Source organism: Miniopterus natalensis, chromosome 6, assembly GCF_054644295.1.
Source record: "Miniopterus natalensis isolate mMinNat1 chromosome 6, mMinNat1.hap1, whole genome shotgun sequence".
NCBI lineage: Eukaryota > Metazoa > Chordata > Mammalia > Chiroptera > Miniopteridae > Miniopterus > Miniopterus natalensis.
Genome location: NC_142086.1, coordinates 3,546,853 through 3,565,150, shown reverse-complemented (window position 1 = coordinate 3,565,150; position 18,298 = coordinate 3,546,853). Strand labels below are relative to the sequence as shown.

At 44.8% G+C, this 18,298-nt stretch overlaps 1 protein-coding gene across 1 annotated transcript in view; it reads left to right on the top strand.

Annotated features, from left to right (window-relative positions):
• The first annotated feature begins 245 nt into the window (after window positions 1-245).
• Window positions 246-18,298, top strand: part of PCOLCE2 (procollagen C-endopeptidase enhancer 2) — a 64,150-nt gene continuing 46,097 nt past the window's right edge. Inside the window, exons 1-2 of the mRNA XM_087818060.1 lie at window positions 246-360; window positions 1,085-1,193. Coding sequence (XP_087674186.1) covers window positions 284-360; window positions 1,085-1,193 — 186 coding nt within the window. The 5' untranslated portion in view covers window positions 246-283. The remainder of the gene's footprint in view (window positions 361-1,084; window positions 1,194-18,298) is intronic.

Below are 18,298 nucleotides of genomic sequence, written 5' to 3'. Positions count from 1 at the left end.
GAGGCGGCGCGGGCCTGGGGCCGCCCTCCCGCCCGGGAACAAACGCGACATTGAGAGCGCCTGCGGCCGCCGCAGCTCCCCGGGGACCGCGGCTTCCAGCCCGGCCGCGCCGCCACCGCCTTCAGACGCGCCCGGCCCGCCAGCCGCGCACACCGGACCCCCCGGCTGCCCGCGCCGCGCGTGTGCGTGTGCGTGTGCGCGTGCGTGTGCGTGTGCGCGCGTGTGCGCGCCGCTGCGTCTCCGAGCGCGCAGGGCGGGCGGGCCCGCGGCGTCTCCACCGGCCATGAGCGGCGCGGGCGCCCTGGCCGTGCTCGGCCTGCTGCTGGCGGCGCGGCTGGCGCGGCCGCAGCCCGCGGAGAGGTAACGGCCCGCCGCCCCTCCCCCGCCGCGCGCCCCCTCGGCCCGGCCCCGGGACCGCGCGCGGGCGCCGCGCTGCGCCCCGCCCCTGGCCGCCGCGGGCCGCGAGCCGGCGCCGCCACCGCGCGGCGAGGACGCCCCCCGACCGGGCGACCCTGCGGGAGGGGAGCGTGGGGGCCAAGCCCGCGCGCCGGGCTCGCGGTTTCGCCCGGGAGGGGCACCGAGTGAAGCCGAGGTTCGAGGTCGGTCGCGTGGCGCCGCGAGCCGCCCCCGGGGTCTCGCCCCCGGGGACTCGCTGCCCGCGGCCCCGCCCCCGGCTGGCCCCCCGGCCCCTGCGGCCCCGCACCCGGCCGGCCCCCCGGCCCCTGCGCCCCCGGCAGCCCGCCCTTTCACCGGAGGCCCCGCCGGTGCCCAGCGGCTTTCGGGAAAGAGGAGAAACTTTTTATGTGAACCGGTCGCTTCTCTGCCTGCACCGTGCGCGTCGCGCAGCCCGCTCTCGCCTCTCGCCGCCTCCCCGCGTTCTCCGCGGGCCGTGTTCCCTCGGGGGGCGCTGGGCCGGCCCCGGGAGGGAGACAGGTGGCGGCGGGCCGCGCGCTTGCTCGGGCGGAGCCGGCCGCCCCGCACCCGGGGCGCGTGGGGCGTCTGCTACCCTGTTACCTGCGTCCGTGTGACCGCCCGCACCCTTCTGAGGCCGGCATGTTGAAGTTGGTTTCCTTTTATTTCCCAGACCTGTTTTCACTTGCGGCGGTGTTCTCACTGGAGAGTCTGGATTTATTGGCAGCGAAGGTTTTCCTGGAGTGTACCCTCCGAATAGCAAATGCACTTGGAAAATCACAGTAAGCATATTTTAAAAGGGTATTTTCCTCGAAGTGGGCATTAGAAACAATGGAAGACCGCTCCTCTTTTTCTCGGAGGGCAAGATTTGGGTTAGGGGCAAACACCTGATAGTGAAATGTTGGATTTACCTCTGCTATTTCGGAGACTTTTATTAATAGAACTAGCGGTATCCGGCATTAGCAGTTGGAAAGGGCACAAGATGAAGCTTGAAAGAATAAATCCTTAAAGCAGATGTGTTTCTGAAAACCCAGCCTGACTGAATTGAGTTTCATGGATTAAAAATTAAGGCTGCTTTCAGTCAAAGTCTGTGGCAGTGATTCTTAGGAGCTGTTTTGTTGCCTGTGCTGTGCATAAATGTCCCCGCGTGGGGAACAGAAGAGCAAAGGCAGTGCTCCCCCTGACTACACCATTCCCAGAAAGAACGGGAGGGGAGGAGATGAAAAAAATCCCAGTGAATGTTTCTGACTTGAAAGGGCCACTGAAGACAATAAGAATAGATTTCACTTATATGTGGAGTCTAAAGAACAATATAAACAAACACAAGAGAAACAGAACTCATAGATAGGGAGAACAAACTGATGGTTGCCAGAGGGGAGGGCTCTTGGGGGTCTGGGTGAAAAGGGCGAGGGGTTAAGTGGTTCAGATTGGCAGCTACAGAGCAGTCACCGGGATGGAAAGACAGCACAGGGAACACAGTCAGTGATATTGTAAGAACTATGGATGGTGCCAGGTGGGTACTGGAAATATTGGGGGAGCACTTTGTAAAGCATATGATTGTCTAACCTCTATGCTGTACACCTGAAACTAATACAAAATAGCGTTGAATATTAAATAACTATATAAATTAGCAAAAAAAAAATGAGAATGATAATAACCCGGGGGACTAGATACCAAACAAAGACTAAAATGTCCATGCTGGTTAGTAACGACGTAGATTATGCTAAATCAAGGTAAGATTTAGAGCCGCCCAGCTTTTATAAAATGGCCTGGCCCGCTTGCCTCCGTTGTTGAGCATCAAGCTATGATCAGGGGATCGCAGTTCAATTCCGGGTCAGGGCATATGCCCGGGTTGTGGGCTCGATCCCCAGTAGGGGGCGTGCAGAAGGCAGTCGATCAGTGACTCTCTCAACACTGCTGTTTCCCTCTCCCTTCCTCTCTCTGAAATCAATAAAAACATTTAATAAATAGAATGGAGTGGAGTGGAGTGGAATAATGGAATGTCTGGATTTAGAATCAGCTAGATTGAGTCATCTTTCCAGTCAGCATAGTAGTGACTGTTTTCTTCTTCATTCTTCAGTTGCTGGGAAGTTCGTAATTGAACACATTGGTTCACTGAGACCTTCGTTTGTTCGGATTGTGCCACTAGATTATGACTATTAAAAGTAGCGACCTCTTATTGAGCACTTACTGTGTGCCAGGCACTGTGCCAAGTAATTAACAAGCATAATCTCACTGAATGCTCCAAATCACTCTTAAGAAACTAACATTACTATCCCCATTTTATAGACAGGGAAGCTGAAGCCTAGAACAATTATATAAAATGACTTGATCAAATATTTGGAAAGTCCAGCTTTATGTAAAGTGAAACCTGTTTTGCATCAAGGCTTTCCCACCAAGATCATTTGACAGCCATAATATAAGCCACGGCTCTTAGATGTATTGATGCCCTCCTATCAGATACCAACTGTCTGATGAACTAGTACACATTCCATTATGTTATTGCAGCACATGGGGCCAGGAGAGCATAAATCATAGAAAATAGCTTTGAAATATTGATATTAGCGTAAATGTGAAATTAGGCTCTGAAAAAAACATAACAATAACCTAGTTTTCATATTATAGTTGTGTTCCAATTGCAATTAAATGGCCATAAGGTAAAAATGATCCAAGAAATGTAATGCCTGAGGGGCATCACACAACTAACTAGGAGGAATTCACAACTGGCCACTTGTTTGGGGCATTAGGGGACATTGTTGGTGTGGCATCAGACTTTGACTGGGGGTGGGAGGTTCGGTGAATGTTCTTTTGGTAAATGGGGTGCGCCTGCTGCCTCATTCTTCCACATGGGGGCAGAGGGAGTATGAGGGATGCTCCATTGGATGCCGTGTAAGGCATGTGGGCTTAGCAGTCAGAAGTCCCTAGATTCAAATTATTGTTCTATCACTCATAAGCTGTGTGACCAAGACTTACCTCCTTTAAACCTCAGGACTGCTGGGAAGATAAAATGAGATAGCGCATGTACAGCCCTCTGGCTCAGTACCTGGAGTATAATAAGTGCTCAGTGAGGGTGTTTTTGTTAGCCTCATTGTTGCTGGAGTAGTGCGGCAGCTTCACCATCATTGGCAACCAGGGTCTTGCCCACCTCCTGTTCCGCATGCCACCCCGTCGTCCAGGATTACTGCTCAAGTCCCAGCTTTCAGGTTCATGTTGCAGCCAACTGAAAGCAAGAGAAGAAAGGCATATGTCCTCCCTTTAAGGGCGCTGTGCAGAATTACATGCAACTCACCGCTCACATTTCATTGGCTGGTTCTTAGTTACATGGCCACATGTAGCAGCAAAGGAGCTGAGAAACTCAGGTCTTCTGTCACTATGGAAAGAAAGGAAAACAGCAAATGACAGGCAGTCTCTGACATATTTATTTGTGGCATGAAATTGAGAAACAAATGCCAGCCTTTTTTGGGAAAGAAAAAAAAAGTCTTTAGAAAGCATAGTTAATGCAGAAGAAATGACTGCACAATTTGCTTTTCTAGTTAAAAGCTTTATAGTTTTAACTCAGCCAGTTGAGTTTATTCTCTCTCAAGGGGCTGCCTCTTCTATGTTTGCATATGAGTAGCTATCAAGAACTTCCAGAGGAGCCCAGCACCCCTTCTCGGTTTTAATTACACCCTCAGCAGAATGTTCACACAAGCCCCAGGTGCTCTCAAGGTCTCAGTGTGACAACATCTTTATTTCTTTGTATTTCAAAATTAATAGCACTAATTTGTTTGTAAAAATCTTCATGGTCCTCTGGTTTGTCAGAGTAGCAGAAGGGAGCTCCCCAGCTCCTGTAGATTGTAGGGGAGATGAAGGCAGAACTGTAGTAGCCCTAAAGCTGGTAGCCCTAAGATCATTCATTCATTCATTCATTCATCCATCCATCCATCCATCCATCCATCCAACAAATGTGTGTTGAGCGCTGGGTGCTGTTGGGGTTATGGCAGCAAACAGGGCAGCCTAGCTCCTTGCCACCTTCCATCTAGTTTTGGGAGATAGGCAATTGATGTTTAAAAAAACAAGTAAATAAGAAAATCAAGTATTGATACATGCATTATAAAAAGAGATTAGATATTATTTCACAGCCATTAAGACGGCTACTATGAAAAACACAAAGATACAGAAAATAACGAGTGTTGGCAAAAGTAAAGAGAAATTGGAACCCTTCTGCATTGCTGGTAAGAATGTAAAATGGTACAACTGCGAACACAGTATGGCTATTTCTCATGAAATTCAACGTAGAATTCCCATATTATTTAGCATTTCCATTTATGGGTATATTCCCACAGGAAGGGAAAGCAGCAACTGGAACAGATATTTCTATGTCCATGTTCATCAGACCATTATTCACAACAGCTAAAAGGTGGAAGTAATCCAAGTATTTTTCCACAGATGAATAGATAAAATATGGTACAGACATACAAAGAACATTATTCAGCCTTAAAAGTAAGGAAATCCTGACACTTGCTACAACATGGATGAAGACATTATGCTAAGTGAAATAAGCTAGTCACAAAACAGTAAATATTGTAGGAGTCCACTAATATGGAGCACCTAGAGTAGTCAGTCATAAAGACAGAAAGTAGAAGGGTGGTTGCCAGGGGCTAGGGGGACAGGAATGGGAGTTAGTATTTATTTGATGGGGACAGAGTTTCAGTTTGGAAAGGTGAAAAAGTTCTGGCAAAGGATGTTGGTGATGGTTACACAGTACACTTAAAAATGGCTAAAATGTTTAAGTTTTATGTATATTTTATCACAATAAAAATATATTTAAAATGAAAAGTGGTGGGATATTGTATAATTCCATTTACATGAACTGCTCAGACAAGGAAAATCTGCAGAAATAGAAAAGTAGGTTAGTGGCTGCCTAGGGCAGAGGATAGTTACGGGCATTAACAATTAATGGTCAGGAGGGATTGTATTGAGAAGATGGAAATGTTTTAAAACTTACAGAGATTGTTGTACAACTTGACATACTAAAAACCATTGAAGTGGGTGAGTTTCATAATTTGGAAAATATACCTCAAGAAAGTTTCAGAGACATGCACCCACTACATGGTGGTGGGATAGAGAGTGGCCACAGTGCTGGTTTAGATGGGATTGTCTGGGAAGGCTATTCTGAGGAGGTGACATTTAAGTGAGGAGCTGGCCGTGGGAAAGTCTGTGGAGGAGCATGTTAGGTAGAGAGACTAGCAAGTGCAAAGGTCTTGAGGTGCAAAGAAGCTTGGTTTGTCAAAAGAACAGCCAGGTCACTGTGGCAGGAACAGAATGAGCAAGGGGGACAATGTGAGGAGAATTTTAAAAGGTGAGCAGAACCCTGTAGGCCATGGTGAGGAGTTTGAATTTTGTTTTGAGCAGGAATCCACGGGAGAATCTTAAATGGAGTGAGATTACAGCGTAGTCCCCCCTTATCTGAGGCGGTTATGTTCAAAGACCCCTAGTGGATGCCTGAATAGTACGGAATCCTGTATGTACTATCTTTTCTCCTGTGCGTACCTACATGCCTATGACAAAGTTTAATTTATAAATTAAGCACAGTAAGGGATTAACAACAATAACTAATAATAAAATAGAACAGTTATAACAATTTATTGTAATAGAAGTTATGTGAACGTGGTCTCTCTAAAATATCTTGCTATAGTACTGTATGTACAGCGTGGTTATGCTGGACAACGGGGAGACTCATGGCATGAGTGGATGGAGTGAGATTTCATCATGCTACTCAGAAAGGCAAGCAATTTAAAATTTATGAATGCTTGTTTCTAGGATTTTCCATTTAATTTTTTTGGACCACAGTTTACGGCGGGTAACAAGCCATGGAAAGTGAAACCATGGGTGGGGGGTGGGGGTGGGGCTACCACTGTACCTGATTTTAAAAGCTTGTTCCCGCTGCAGTGAGTTGTGGGGGTTAAGAATGGGAGCAGGGAGACCAACTAGGAAGCTAATGTGGTTTGAGCAAGAAGGTGGCGGAGTGGACAAGGGTGGCAACAAAGGAGATGGACAAACATGGAGTCTCCTGCCTACAGCAGTTGTCACAGCAGTTCCCAATGCCTCTGTGGCACCAGCCAAGAGGCCTGATGTGCCGGGCTGTGGACACTCGCTGGGCAGCTGCCCTGGCTTGTCCTTGTTACAGCCATTCCCAAAGCTGGTAGACCCGGTCCTTTATCTTCCTGCTCCTGCATCAGTGAACCAAGGACAGAGTGCCCGCTGTTCATTATCACTTTCAGTAAAATACCACAGAGACCCCTCAAGACGGAAGGGCCTCAGTGGAGCCCTCAAACTCGAGTTCCTGTAACTAGAAAGAAATACCCTGCCTCTCACCATTCACCAGCCTCCCATTCGATTCTTCCAGAGTGGAGGTGTTTCACCAGAAGCCTCGAGGCTTGGGGAAAGTGGTTTTAGCTTCTGTATGCTTTGAGAAAGATGAATGGTAGTTTTCACACCCAAACTTTCTGGCTAGTTGTGTTGTACTTTCTGGTTTAGAAGTATAATGGAAATTTTGATTTGTCCTTAATATATATTACTTTAAAACTTTCATAGTGATTTCTTAGACTGCTGTACTGTGTAATATACTATCTACATTGGCTATTTAAATTTAAAGTTAAAGTAAAAAATTAAAAATCCAGTTCCTCAGTCACATAAGCCACATTTCATGTGGGTAATAGCCACCCCATATTAATATATAATATAAATATTTCCATCATCACAAAAATGTCCTTTGGACAGTGCTGTTCTAGGGAATTTTTGAAGTTAACATCTAGTCATGTAAGGATATGTTTAGGGTGAAGACGTTCTTTGCTGCTGAGTTGTACTTCTTTGCAAATGGGGAAGCTAATGCTTCTGCATAGTTGTTGGAGCTGTGACTGGAATCAAGCCTCCTGAGTTAGCTTTATTTTTCTGGCCACTAACTGTTGGTGACCTCATGTAGTCTTAGGTTTTACTCATTAATATTGCTGAGTATGTCCTCAAAAATCCAAGATTAAATCAGATAATTTGAGGGTTAGGAAATCATTAAATATTTTGCAATCTATGATGGGGTTGAGGGTTTCTTAGTTTCTGGTTGATTTTTGGGACTATAACCTTAGGGCGTCTGCATAAAATACCTAGTCCACTGATATGGGCAGGATTTAAGTATGATTTAACAGCTAAGGTATGTATAATCCTTTAAAAAATGGCATCTGGTCTTCTTCTGAGCAGCTTGCAAGGACAATAGGATTGGGTTGAGGCAAAAGTCACCCCAGTTGATTTAAGATGAGAAGCAATAACTTAAGCTATACCCAGCCCTACAACAAGAAATGAAACTCCCAAGCTTTGGCATATAAACATCTGGACCCATCTACTACAGTGGTCCTCCTGCTGAGTACACATGTCCAAAGGAACAAGACTGTGTGCACCCTGTGCAGGAGACAGCAGGAGAATGCTGAGACCCCTAGAGGAAGTCAGGGACAGTGGGTCATTGTCAACAAGAACACGGCCAGTGTGATGTAGTCAACTGCTACATAGGCAAGGTCCATTTACAAAGAGCCCACCAGGCACCGTGTTAGGTGCAGGACACGCACAGAAGAGTACAAAGGGGATATGAGCATGGGGGGCTGCCTGTGATGATGTGTTGGTGGGAAGTGAGATAAAGCCCAACGGGTTGCCTTTTTGGCTCCATAGGTGCCCCTGCACAAGGAAATTACCACAGTCATGGGGTCATTCACTGGAAAAACTGAAGTTCATCTTGCTACCTCAAAGCTCAAAATTTTTCAAAGGCTATCCATTTCCAACCGAATCAAGTTAATACTCCTCTGCTGTGAGTTTTAATATCTTTGCAATATGGCCACATCCAACCTACTTGACCTCATTGCTTATACTTTCCCTGCGTAGGCACTCAGCTCCTCATTGTGCTTAGAAGACTGCTGAGTACATAGTAAGTATTTAATAAGTGCATACTTACTAATGGATTTTTAAGGATAAAAACAAGGTGTTCCCATCTATTATCAATAAAGATAAAAATTTTGAAGCTATTATGTCAAAATATGACAATTGGGGAAACTTGAACTTTGAATATTTGATATTAAGAGATTATTGTTACTATTTTTAGGTGTGATAATAGTATTTTGTTTATATTTTTTAAAATCCTTGTGTTTTGGACTGAATTATTTCCCCCCAAAATCCATATGTTGAAGCTCTAACTTCCATGAGACTGCATTTGGAGATGGGGTCTTTAAGGAGGTAATTAAGATTAAATTAGGTCATAAGGTTGGGGTCCTAATGCAATAGGACTGTTGTCCTTATAAGAAGAGGAAGAAATACCAGGAGGGCAGGAACACAGAAGAAAGCCATCTGTAAGTCAGGAAGGACGGTCTCAGCAGAGCCCAGCCAGCCCTGATTGCATCTTGATCCTGGACTTTCAGCCTCTAGAATTCTATGACAGTAAATTGTTGTTGTTTTTTAAAAAATCACCATTCCATTAATGATTTCATTATAAATTTATTGAAAACGTGGCAAATGACCAATACTTCTATTCCTTGGTCTTCTCACCCATAACTTTTGCATTTTACAGTCCCATAGTAGAATTAGAGATTCATATTGATGATTTGACACAATTTTTTAATAGAGAAAAATAGGTATTGGGAGCAAAATAATACCTTGTTTGACTTGGGCTATATATAGTGTGGCCCATTGAGTGGACTGAACTGGCCTTTGTTTATAACAACTACGCAAGTTAGAGGAAACTTGAAGCCTAGAACCTCTGTGAACTCCCTCCAATAGGTATGTAGGAATTGTTATTTAAAATTGATTCCGAACCCTGGCCAGTGTGGCTCAGGTGGTTGGAGAGTCCTCCTGTGCCCTAGAAAGTGGCCAATTTGATTCTGGGTCAGGGCACACACCCGAGTTGCAGGTTCAATCCCCAGCCATGGTGTGTATGGGAAGCAACCGATTGATGTATCTCTCTCACATCAATGTTTCTCTCTCTCTCCCCCCCTCCCCCCTCCCCCCCTCCCCCCCTCTCCCCCTCTCCCTCTCTCCCCCTCTCTCCCCCTCTCCCTCTCCCTCTCTCCCCCTCTCCCTCTCTCCCCCTCTCCCCCTTTCACTCTCCCTTCCTCCCTCTCTCAAAATCAAAATTTTTTTTAATTGGTTCCAGAAGTTAAAACTAAATGTCACATCTGAATGTGTTAGGCAGTTGCTGTTACTATCCAACAGAAACAGCAATTAGTATGCAGAGGTTGATGAAAACGATTTTGTTCTTAGATTTAAAGCTGGGCATAATTTACAAAACAGTTTTAAAATGAGATAATCCATGTATATGGTCCTATTGTTACAAGTCATTATTAAAATTATACGGTATTTATTACTTACATCTTTTTATTTCAAAATAATTTTTCAGGTACTGAAATTAGCCAATTATTGAAGGATCCAGCTACTATTTTCTGCACAAATAGAGCTTGGGAAAAATCAGCAAACATTTGAACAGTTTAAAATTTGATATTTATTGAGGTCTTTTAATTCTGAAGTAAATAATGTAGGAGGGTCAGAAAGTCACAGACCTTTGCCAGAAATGGCAGGAGAATTACGACATTGAATAGAATCGGTCCCATTTAAGCTGAAAGTACGTGGCAAATTTTTCCTTATTTAGCTAGTTCACACAGATGAAAAAAAGAAAAAAGAAAGCATAAATTATCACATGTAGATCTTTGGATTTCCCAGGTAATGCATGTGCTATCATTTTGATACCTTTTTTTTTTTTCCTATTCAGCTGGAATTAAATGTACTAATCACTATATAGATCCTGGATCTAAAATAATTATTATGGCTTTTAGCATACCTTCTGTCTACCGATGGTTTTGATACCAGGTCAATGCCAGTGGGAATCCCCAGTTTGGGGTGTGGTGAAGGAGGAAACTATTCAGTGCAAAACAGCTCCACTGTGATACAGCACCGCTGTGAAAACAGCAGGGCTATGAGGCCGCCCTGGGGCCAGGACCCTCTTCAGCTAGACAGTTCTGCTCTGTCCCCGTTCTGTCAGGTCAGGTCCCATCCAGCCCCTGCCCTGCTGCCCTGCTCTGCCCTCCACTCTGCTCCTGTGTTGAATCTTCAGTGTTTCAGCTCCCGCCTGGGAAAGACAGTCTTCAGTGGAAAAGGAAAGTGGTCTCTCAGAGCCAGAGGGGAGCTGACTTATAAAGACAAAAGTCCTGGCTCCTGGTGTCTGATTAGTCTGTTCTCTTGCAAATAAGGACTCCAGGTCCTTGCAGTTTGACTGGCCCTGATTGGTCAGAATGGAGCTGCTCTGCTTGATAGTGAAGATGCTGATGGGGGGGGGGGGGGGCTATATCTGCACAGCTGTGATTGGATGGGTAAAGCCTCAGTCCTGTTGGTTGAAATAGGATTCCAAGAACTCCTTTATAAGGCCTGGCTCAGCTGACAGGCAGGTAGGCAGTTTAGTTCAGTATGTGCTTTTCCCTGAAGTGCGGTCTGCATGAGAGGTCTCTGTAGAAATGGTTGCTAGGCTCTGTTTTTTGTTTGCTTGTTTTTTTTTTTCTTTTGAGCCCAGCTAGCCACTGAGGACCCTTTTAGTAGGTGCAATATCTTCTTTCTCAGGGTCCACACTTCAAATATATCATTTTAGTTCATTTGCATTCAATTTTGTGAGGTCCGTCGGATACATATTAGTATGCCCATTTCACAAGTGGGGAAGCTGAGATCTAAAGAACTTGTGTCTTGCCTAATATTGTCATGCTTGCAGATGGTATGAAAAGACTAGCACAAAATTTCTGGCTAGGTGATACAAATGCACTATTATGCACTTATTTGGCAAATAAATAAACATTCATTCAATTCTTACTGAGTACCTACTATATACTTAGCATTGGGTTGGACCCAAGGGGTAAAAAGGCAAGGCATAGTTTCTGTCCTCAGGGAGTTTATAATCTGGCAAGAAGTAGACGAGAGAATCAGTGGTAGTTATGTGTGTAAATAATTACCATGCACTGTAAGTAGTTTTAAATATTGACAATTTGAAATAAAGTCTTACATTTATTTAAATTATTAAAGTTCTTAGATTAAGATGAAAGTATTTGTTGCCTCATGCAAATAGTGAAAGATGTTATGACCCATTTTACATCTGTACTTCTCTACAAATTGAAACATACAGTGATGTTCTAGTAAGATCATTGCGAAGTATATAATTTGAGAAAACAAATAGTGAATTTATACAGGAACTCAATATTTAAGTCAGTTGTACCTCAGGGGATGGCAAGGGATTCTAAAATTACTGTGGCTATTATTTGCCTGGCATAACCATAGCAGGAGAGATAGGGAATGGAATTTTGGCCTTAAACACATATTTCCTGGCTTTAAACTACACGTAGGATTTAGAATTATACAGATACATAAATTCCAATTTTTTTTTTTTTTAATATATCTTTATTGATTTCAGAGAGAGGAAGGGAGAGGGAGAGAGAGATAGAAACATCGGTGATGAGCGACAGTCATTGATCGGCTGCCTCCTGCACAACCCTGACTGGGGATCAAGCCCGCAACCTGGGCATGTGCCCTGAACGGGAATCGAACCCCTATTGCCAGGATCCTAGGTCGACACTCAACCGCTGAGCCATGCCCGGCCGGGCTAAATTCCAATCTTAACTGGTTTTTTAAAAAATGTACTTAGACATTGTTGGACTCGGCTCAGTTAGGTCAACTGTCAGAATACTAATTTAGCCCAGTGCTTGAGTTAATATAATTTATGTCAGATTCCTTGTAAAGATGAGAATAACTAACAGAAAGTCTGCATACTCAGGCTTGAGGTCTGTGTTAGTAGGATAAGAGCACTATAGCTGGGTTCTTTTGTTTTGTCTTTGAATTAATAGAGTATAAATCAGAGACTTTGTGATTCTTTTGACAAACTTCCCAGGTAGGTTTCAGTGGTAAGACAGGGGAAGAATTAAAGCATTTCCTTGCTGCCTTAGCCTTCTGGGAAGCAGGGGCAATTTAAGTCCCAGACAAATGAGCAAGTAGGTGACATTTTCCCACAGGGGCCTCAGTCCAGTTTTTCCTAAATTTGTTTCGTTTACCCCTTGCTGTTGGAGGCTCCTGCTGCTTGTTTTGTTTGTTTTTCTTTGCTCTTGCACATGGAAATCAAATGTGTTTTTGTTGATTGAAAACCTGGTATTTTATGAATGTGCTTATTTGTACTGTTTGTGTCTTTAGTGTGATGCTCAGGCAGTTGCCTTAGAAAGGGCTTAGTAATAGAGAAGAAATTGAGAAAACAGAAAAATGGAGTCTTCACTGGGTATTTATTTTTTCTGAAAGAGGTTCTCTTTAATATATTAATGACCAAAAGTCATTCCTTCCTGGAACATCACTATAATAATGGAGCACAAAGATAACACATTTAAAACCCTCCGTTACACACACTAAGAAGGCATTTCATAGAGTAAGAGACCCAGAAAGGACTTTTCAGAATGTATTATTTAAAAAACTGATTTTTACTTTCACTTCCCTTGCCACCTAAAGATTTCAAGTTGTGATGTGAAATTATGGGCAAATTTGAAGTGTCCCATGAAATCACAGATTCCTTAAAAGTTTATCAGGCACTGACAGTATAAAAAGAGTGGTCTCGTTGGTCGGTTGCTTTAAGCTGGAGACCAGCGAAGACTTTACAGGGCCCCTAATTCCAAGATTCCTCTAATTTTTCCACATTGTCCTGCCTAGAGTTAGGGAAGTGTTCCTGTGGGTGGGTGCTGCCCATGTTCCTTGCACCCAGAGGTTTTTGTTGGGATTATTGGCCCTCCATCCGATGGAGAAAGTAATCACTACCTTCAGCGCACAGTCGCACCTCGTAACTTAGCCGCTTTATCAGCAGTGGCTGCACTGAAATTTCTTAGGCCAGGAACTTGGGAGAATAGAAGCGTTTTCTTCAGATACGGTGTTTGTAAGATAATAGGATCAGTGTGGCAAGTCTCTGGAAAACTGATATAAACATCTAAAAGTAAACAGAGTTGGAATTAAAGCCCCACAAGCCCTGCCACTAAATGTCACCTCTCTCAGCACCTCACCCCCAGGACACTCCTGAGCATGACATACAACAGAGCTGTGTTTCCCGACATGTGGATGGGAGAGAATGGTGAGTCAGCCACAGGCTCTTCCCGGCCAGTTGACAGGAGGTGCAGGGAAGCCAGTGGTGGTTCTGTTGCTGCTAATGCTCCCAGGAATGAATTGATAGGGTCCCATCACTAGGTACAAACCTAAAAGAGCTGGGCCACAGGTGACCTTTGAAGAAATCATAATTTATTAACTCATTAAAACTGTGTTTGAAGTACCGCCCAGCAATTAGGTGCTGGGCTGGGCACAGAGTCTGTGATGGTTGGAAAACGACCTCCCCGGACAGGGCCGGAGGAGGGGAGGAGGCCCTCACTAGTCATGGAGATGGCCCAGAAATGATAACAATGACACAGGGTGACAGGGTTCACATGGAGGGTTGCACCTGTGGCATTACTCAGTGGCTAGGACAACAGTGGGCACTGGAGACTCATACTGACATTTACTAGGAATGTGGTGCAGTTTCCAGAACTTTCTGAAGTTGGTGTCCTGGTCAGACCTGCCATGTGAGGGTGGTGTGAGGACTGAAGGCAGTAGTAGCTGAAAGGCCCTTGGCACAGCGTGTGGGCGAGCAAGGACTCAATAAATGGTGCCAGTGATGATTTTTTACCTCTCTTCCAGCACTATAATAAGGCATAAAAGTGTGGTCTTTGTGTAGAACTTCTCCACAAGCCAACACCTTTCAAGCTGGATGGCAATCACTTTAGGGCATGGCTAGTTCCCACAGAAATACCCATTCCTGCTCACCACGTCCCTCTTCATTTAAAATGTGATTTCACAAGACTTTGTCCACAGAAGTGCTTCCAACCCTCCCAGCTCTCGTTGAGCCGGGTCCCTCAGCCAGCCACCTCCCACTCTAGCACCAACTGAGAGTGCCCCTAAGTTTTGAAACAGGTATGTTTAGAAGCAGAGGAAGGATTGTCAGTTAAAACTGCAAATACTTTTCTGTTTAAACATGGAATTTAACTCATCTGTATCGTTAATTCATCTTTGGAGCCCCATATCACCCTGTAGTTATACCAATTAAGTAGTGAATTTATTCATTTATTCCCAATAGAGATACCCCGTGACTTAGTGGGTGAGAGTATATAGTTTCTGGAGCCAGACTGCCCGAGTTCGATTACCAGCTCCACTTTTGTGGTGGTGAATCTCCAAAGACGACACCCCAGTTCCTGCACTGCCTGGCATTCAGGTCTTTTTTTTTTTTTGCTACAAACATTGAATCTGGGCTGGCCCTGTGAGACATAGAATGGGGCAGAAGTGACAGCACATGGTTTCTGGGGCTAGCATGTAGTACATGCAGTGTGCGGGAAGCTGCTGCGTTGCTGCGAGGAGGCCAGGCTAGCCACAGAGAGAGGCTCTGTGGAGAGACAGGACTCTCAGGCAGCCTCCCGCTGATCCCTTCTTCCCAGGTGAGGGGCCACCAGCCCATTAGGCCTTCAGACTACTTAAGCCCCAGCTGATAAATGATAGTCATTACAGGAGATAATTCAAGCAAGAAGCACTCAGATGAGACCTGTGAACCCACAGATCCCTAAGGAAGAAGAGGACATTGTTGTTTAAAGCCATTGCACTTGGGGTGGTTTGTGAAGCAGCCATAGATACCAGAACAATTACTTACTTGCTGTATGATCTTGAGTTTGCTAGTTAAGCTCTCTGTGCCCCAGTTTCCTCAACTATAAAACGTAGATAATGATACTCCCTACATCATAGGATCATTTTGAGTGTTAAATTAATTACTGCACGTGCAGTATTAAGAACATTGGCTGGCATATGGTAAATACTCAAAAAATAATAAGTATTCTTCATCCAGGAAATGTTTACTGAATACTGTGTTTATTATGTGTCAGGCCCTATCTCATAGTCTAGGAATATAGCGGTGAAGGTCCTCGCACTGATGGAGTTTACATTCCACAGGTGGAGAGACAATGAAATAGGTCACAAGGGGGTGGGTTGGGAATAAGCACCGTGAAGACAGTAAAACAAGGTGTATCAGAGACCGACGCTGACGATGCCACGTGTGAGGTAGAACGTGGATGGTGCCGATATCTCCCCACTAATGGCTCTCAGCGCAGTTGTGAGGTCCCCACTGCCCTGCATGCAGATGACTTAATTCATGAGGTTGAGCCACCTCTCTGAGGCTTCTTGTCCATCATTTGTAGAGTCTGAGATGTCTCCAGATGTTTACGAATGGGAAGGCCTTGCTCATGGATTAAGTTATTTTCTGTGGAGAGGGTAGTGGACTTGGTTGGCACCCTTGCTTATGTGTGTTTGACTGGTTTGGGTGTTGATTTTTGAGAGGCGCATTGGGGATGTGGAAGCAGGAGAAGCTAAAGGGTCTCCTTTTGTGAGTAGTGCTGCCACGGGTCCCAGCGTGATGCAGAGATGGGAGGAAGCTGCTCTCATTGTCCTCACCCACAGTTCTGCACCTCGGGAGAGCAGACCCTCAGGAGAATCAGGGAGCAGCCTCCTTGACCAGGCAGAGGCCTCCTCTTCTTGGGCCCGTTCAGGGGACTTGAAGGGCACACCCATCAGTGGAACATTTCATTTGTCATCTGCTTATGGACACTTGGTTTGCTTCTACCTTTTGGCTGTTCTGAATGTGCTGCTGTGAACTTTGGTGGTTGAGTCTCTGCTTTCAGTTCTTTTGGGTGTGTTCCTAGGACCGGAATTGCTGGATCACATGGAAATTCTACACTTAGCCTTTTGAGGAGCCACCAACCTGTTTTTGAGGAATAAGAGAGAAAAGACTTGGTGAGCCCTACCCCTGGGGAGCCAGACTGTTTCGTGGGCCTGGTAGCAGTCCCTCAGGGTGCTCAACAACTAGGATTTTAAGGGGATATTGGCACAGGCACCAAGCTGACCTTCTGTTACTTGTCCTTGATTTATTGTTTGTTAGTGATTACAGCTAAGCGTGTATTGTCTGGGATTACATAAGCCAGGTAGTGCCTCCAAGAGACGTACAACATACTTTATCATTAGAGTTGTGAGTTCGAATTTTAATGAATCTGTTTTATTATTGCCCATACATCTTACAGATATATTTATCTCTACCCGTCTTAGCTATGCATATACAGGGTGGGCAAAAGTAGGGTTACAGTTGCTTGTCTGGAAAATAATATAATAATTAATAAATAATAATACAGGAATAAACTGTATTTTGTGTACTCAAAACTGTAACCCTACTTTTGCCCACTCTGTATTGTTTCATTACTCTCCATAAATCTTATCTATATACTGAAAATAATGTAACTATATTTCTTAAAATAGAAAGAAACATAGGATTATTAAGTCAGAGAAAGATTGCCGCACAGCCTTCCTGTCTGCCCTTTGTCCTCCAGTGCAGAGTGGCTGTCGCTTTCTCTGGGGTCCCACAGCATCCCGGGAGTCTTTTGATTGCAGCACTGATCACTGACTGTACTCACGTCTCCTCTACTAAATGTATGCTCTGAGCACAAGGAACTCATTAGAGTTGTCTGTTCTCCAAGTAGCTAACATAATGCTCGACACATGCAACAGTAGTTGAGCGAAGGAAAGAAAGAATGAATGAATGAATGAATGAATGAATGAATGAATGAAGAGTGAGGGAGTGAGGGAGGAAGGAAGGAGTGAGGGAGTGAGGGAGTGAGGGAGGAAGGGAGGAAGGGAGGAAGGGAGGAAGGGAGGGAGTGAGGGAGTGAGGGAGTGAGGGAGGGAGGGAGTGAGGAAGGAAGGAAGGAAGGAGGGAGGGAGGGAGGGAGGGAGGGAGGGAGGGAGGAAGGAAGGAAGGAAGGAAGGAAGGAAGGAAGGAAGGAGGAAGGAAGGAAGGAAGGAAGGAAGGAAGGAAGGAAGGAAGGAAGGAAGGAAGGAAGGAAGGAAGGAAGGAGTGAATGGGCAATTACTCCACCACCTCCCTCTAGGCAGAACCGCACAGAAGCTATCCATCTCTGCAGAAAAGTGTCCGTTTATCGCCAGAGAGCTCTGGAGAAGGAAGCTTATTCTATAGAATTTGTAGTCTTGTAGAATGCTACAGTTGAAAGACATGTTCTCTTCCTGTGTCCCCTCTGTGTCTCTAGTTGTGTTCTGTGTGTGCTGATTGTCCCCACCCCTGGGTTTGTGTATTATCAGCCACTGTACGGTTGTGCTTGGTGACACCAGTCAATCAGCATAACAACTTCAGTGACATGAACACAGCAACTCTCCATTTGATTTAAAGTCAGTTTCTGAATAGTTACTTTCCAGCGTAGGTGAGCGTTCCAGATGCTTCCTAGAGTGAAGCTTTCTTAAGCACTTTCCTTGCTGCCATCCCACTACGCACTGAAGTGTGAGTATGTGTTGCTCTTCTTGCATATGCAGTTGTACAATGCTGCAAATTCCTGCTGGACTTGAAAGCTATTAACTTTACGTATAAAACTATTTGATTGGAACTTTCAAACAGTTAGATAAACAGTATAAACTAAGAGAGTATATTAAGTTAATTAACTTTAGGAAAAATATTAATTTTTTTAGAACCAACAAATGCTTATAAAATCTTACCCTTTGTGACAGCATGGATGGACCTGGGGAACATTATGCTAAGTGAAATGAGCCAGTCAGAGAAAGACAAATACCTTATGATTTCAATCATATGTGGAATCTAATGAACTAACAAGCAAAATAAAGACAGACTCATAGGTAGAGAGCAGGGAAACAGCCAGGGGGTGGGGGGTGTTGGGGGGTTGAGATATTGAGCAAAAAAGAAAAAACTCACAGACATGGTTTTTATGGTGATTGCTGGGGGTGGAGGGCT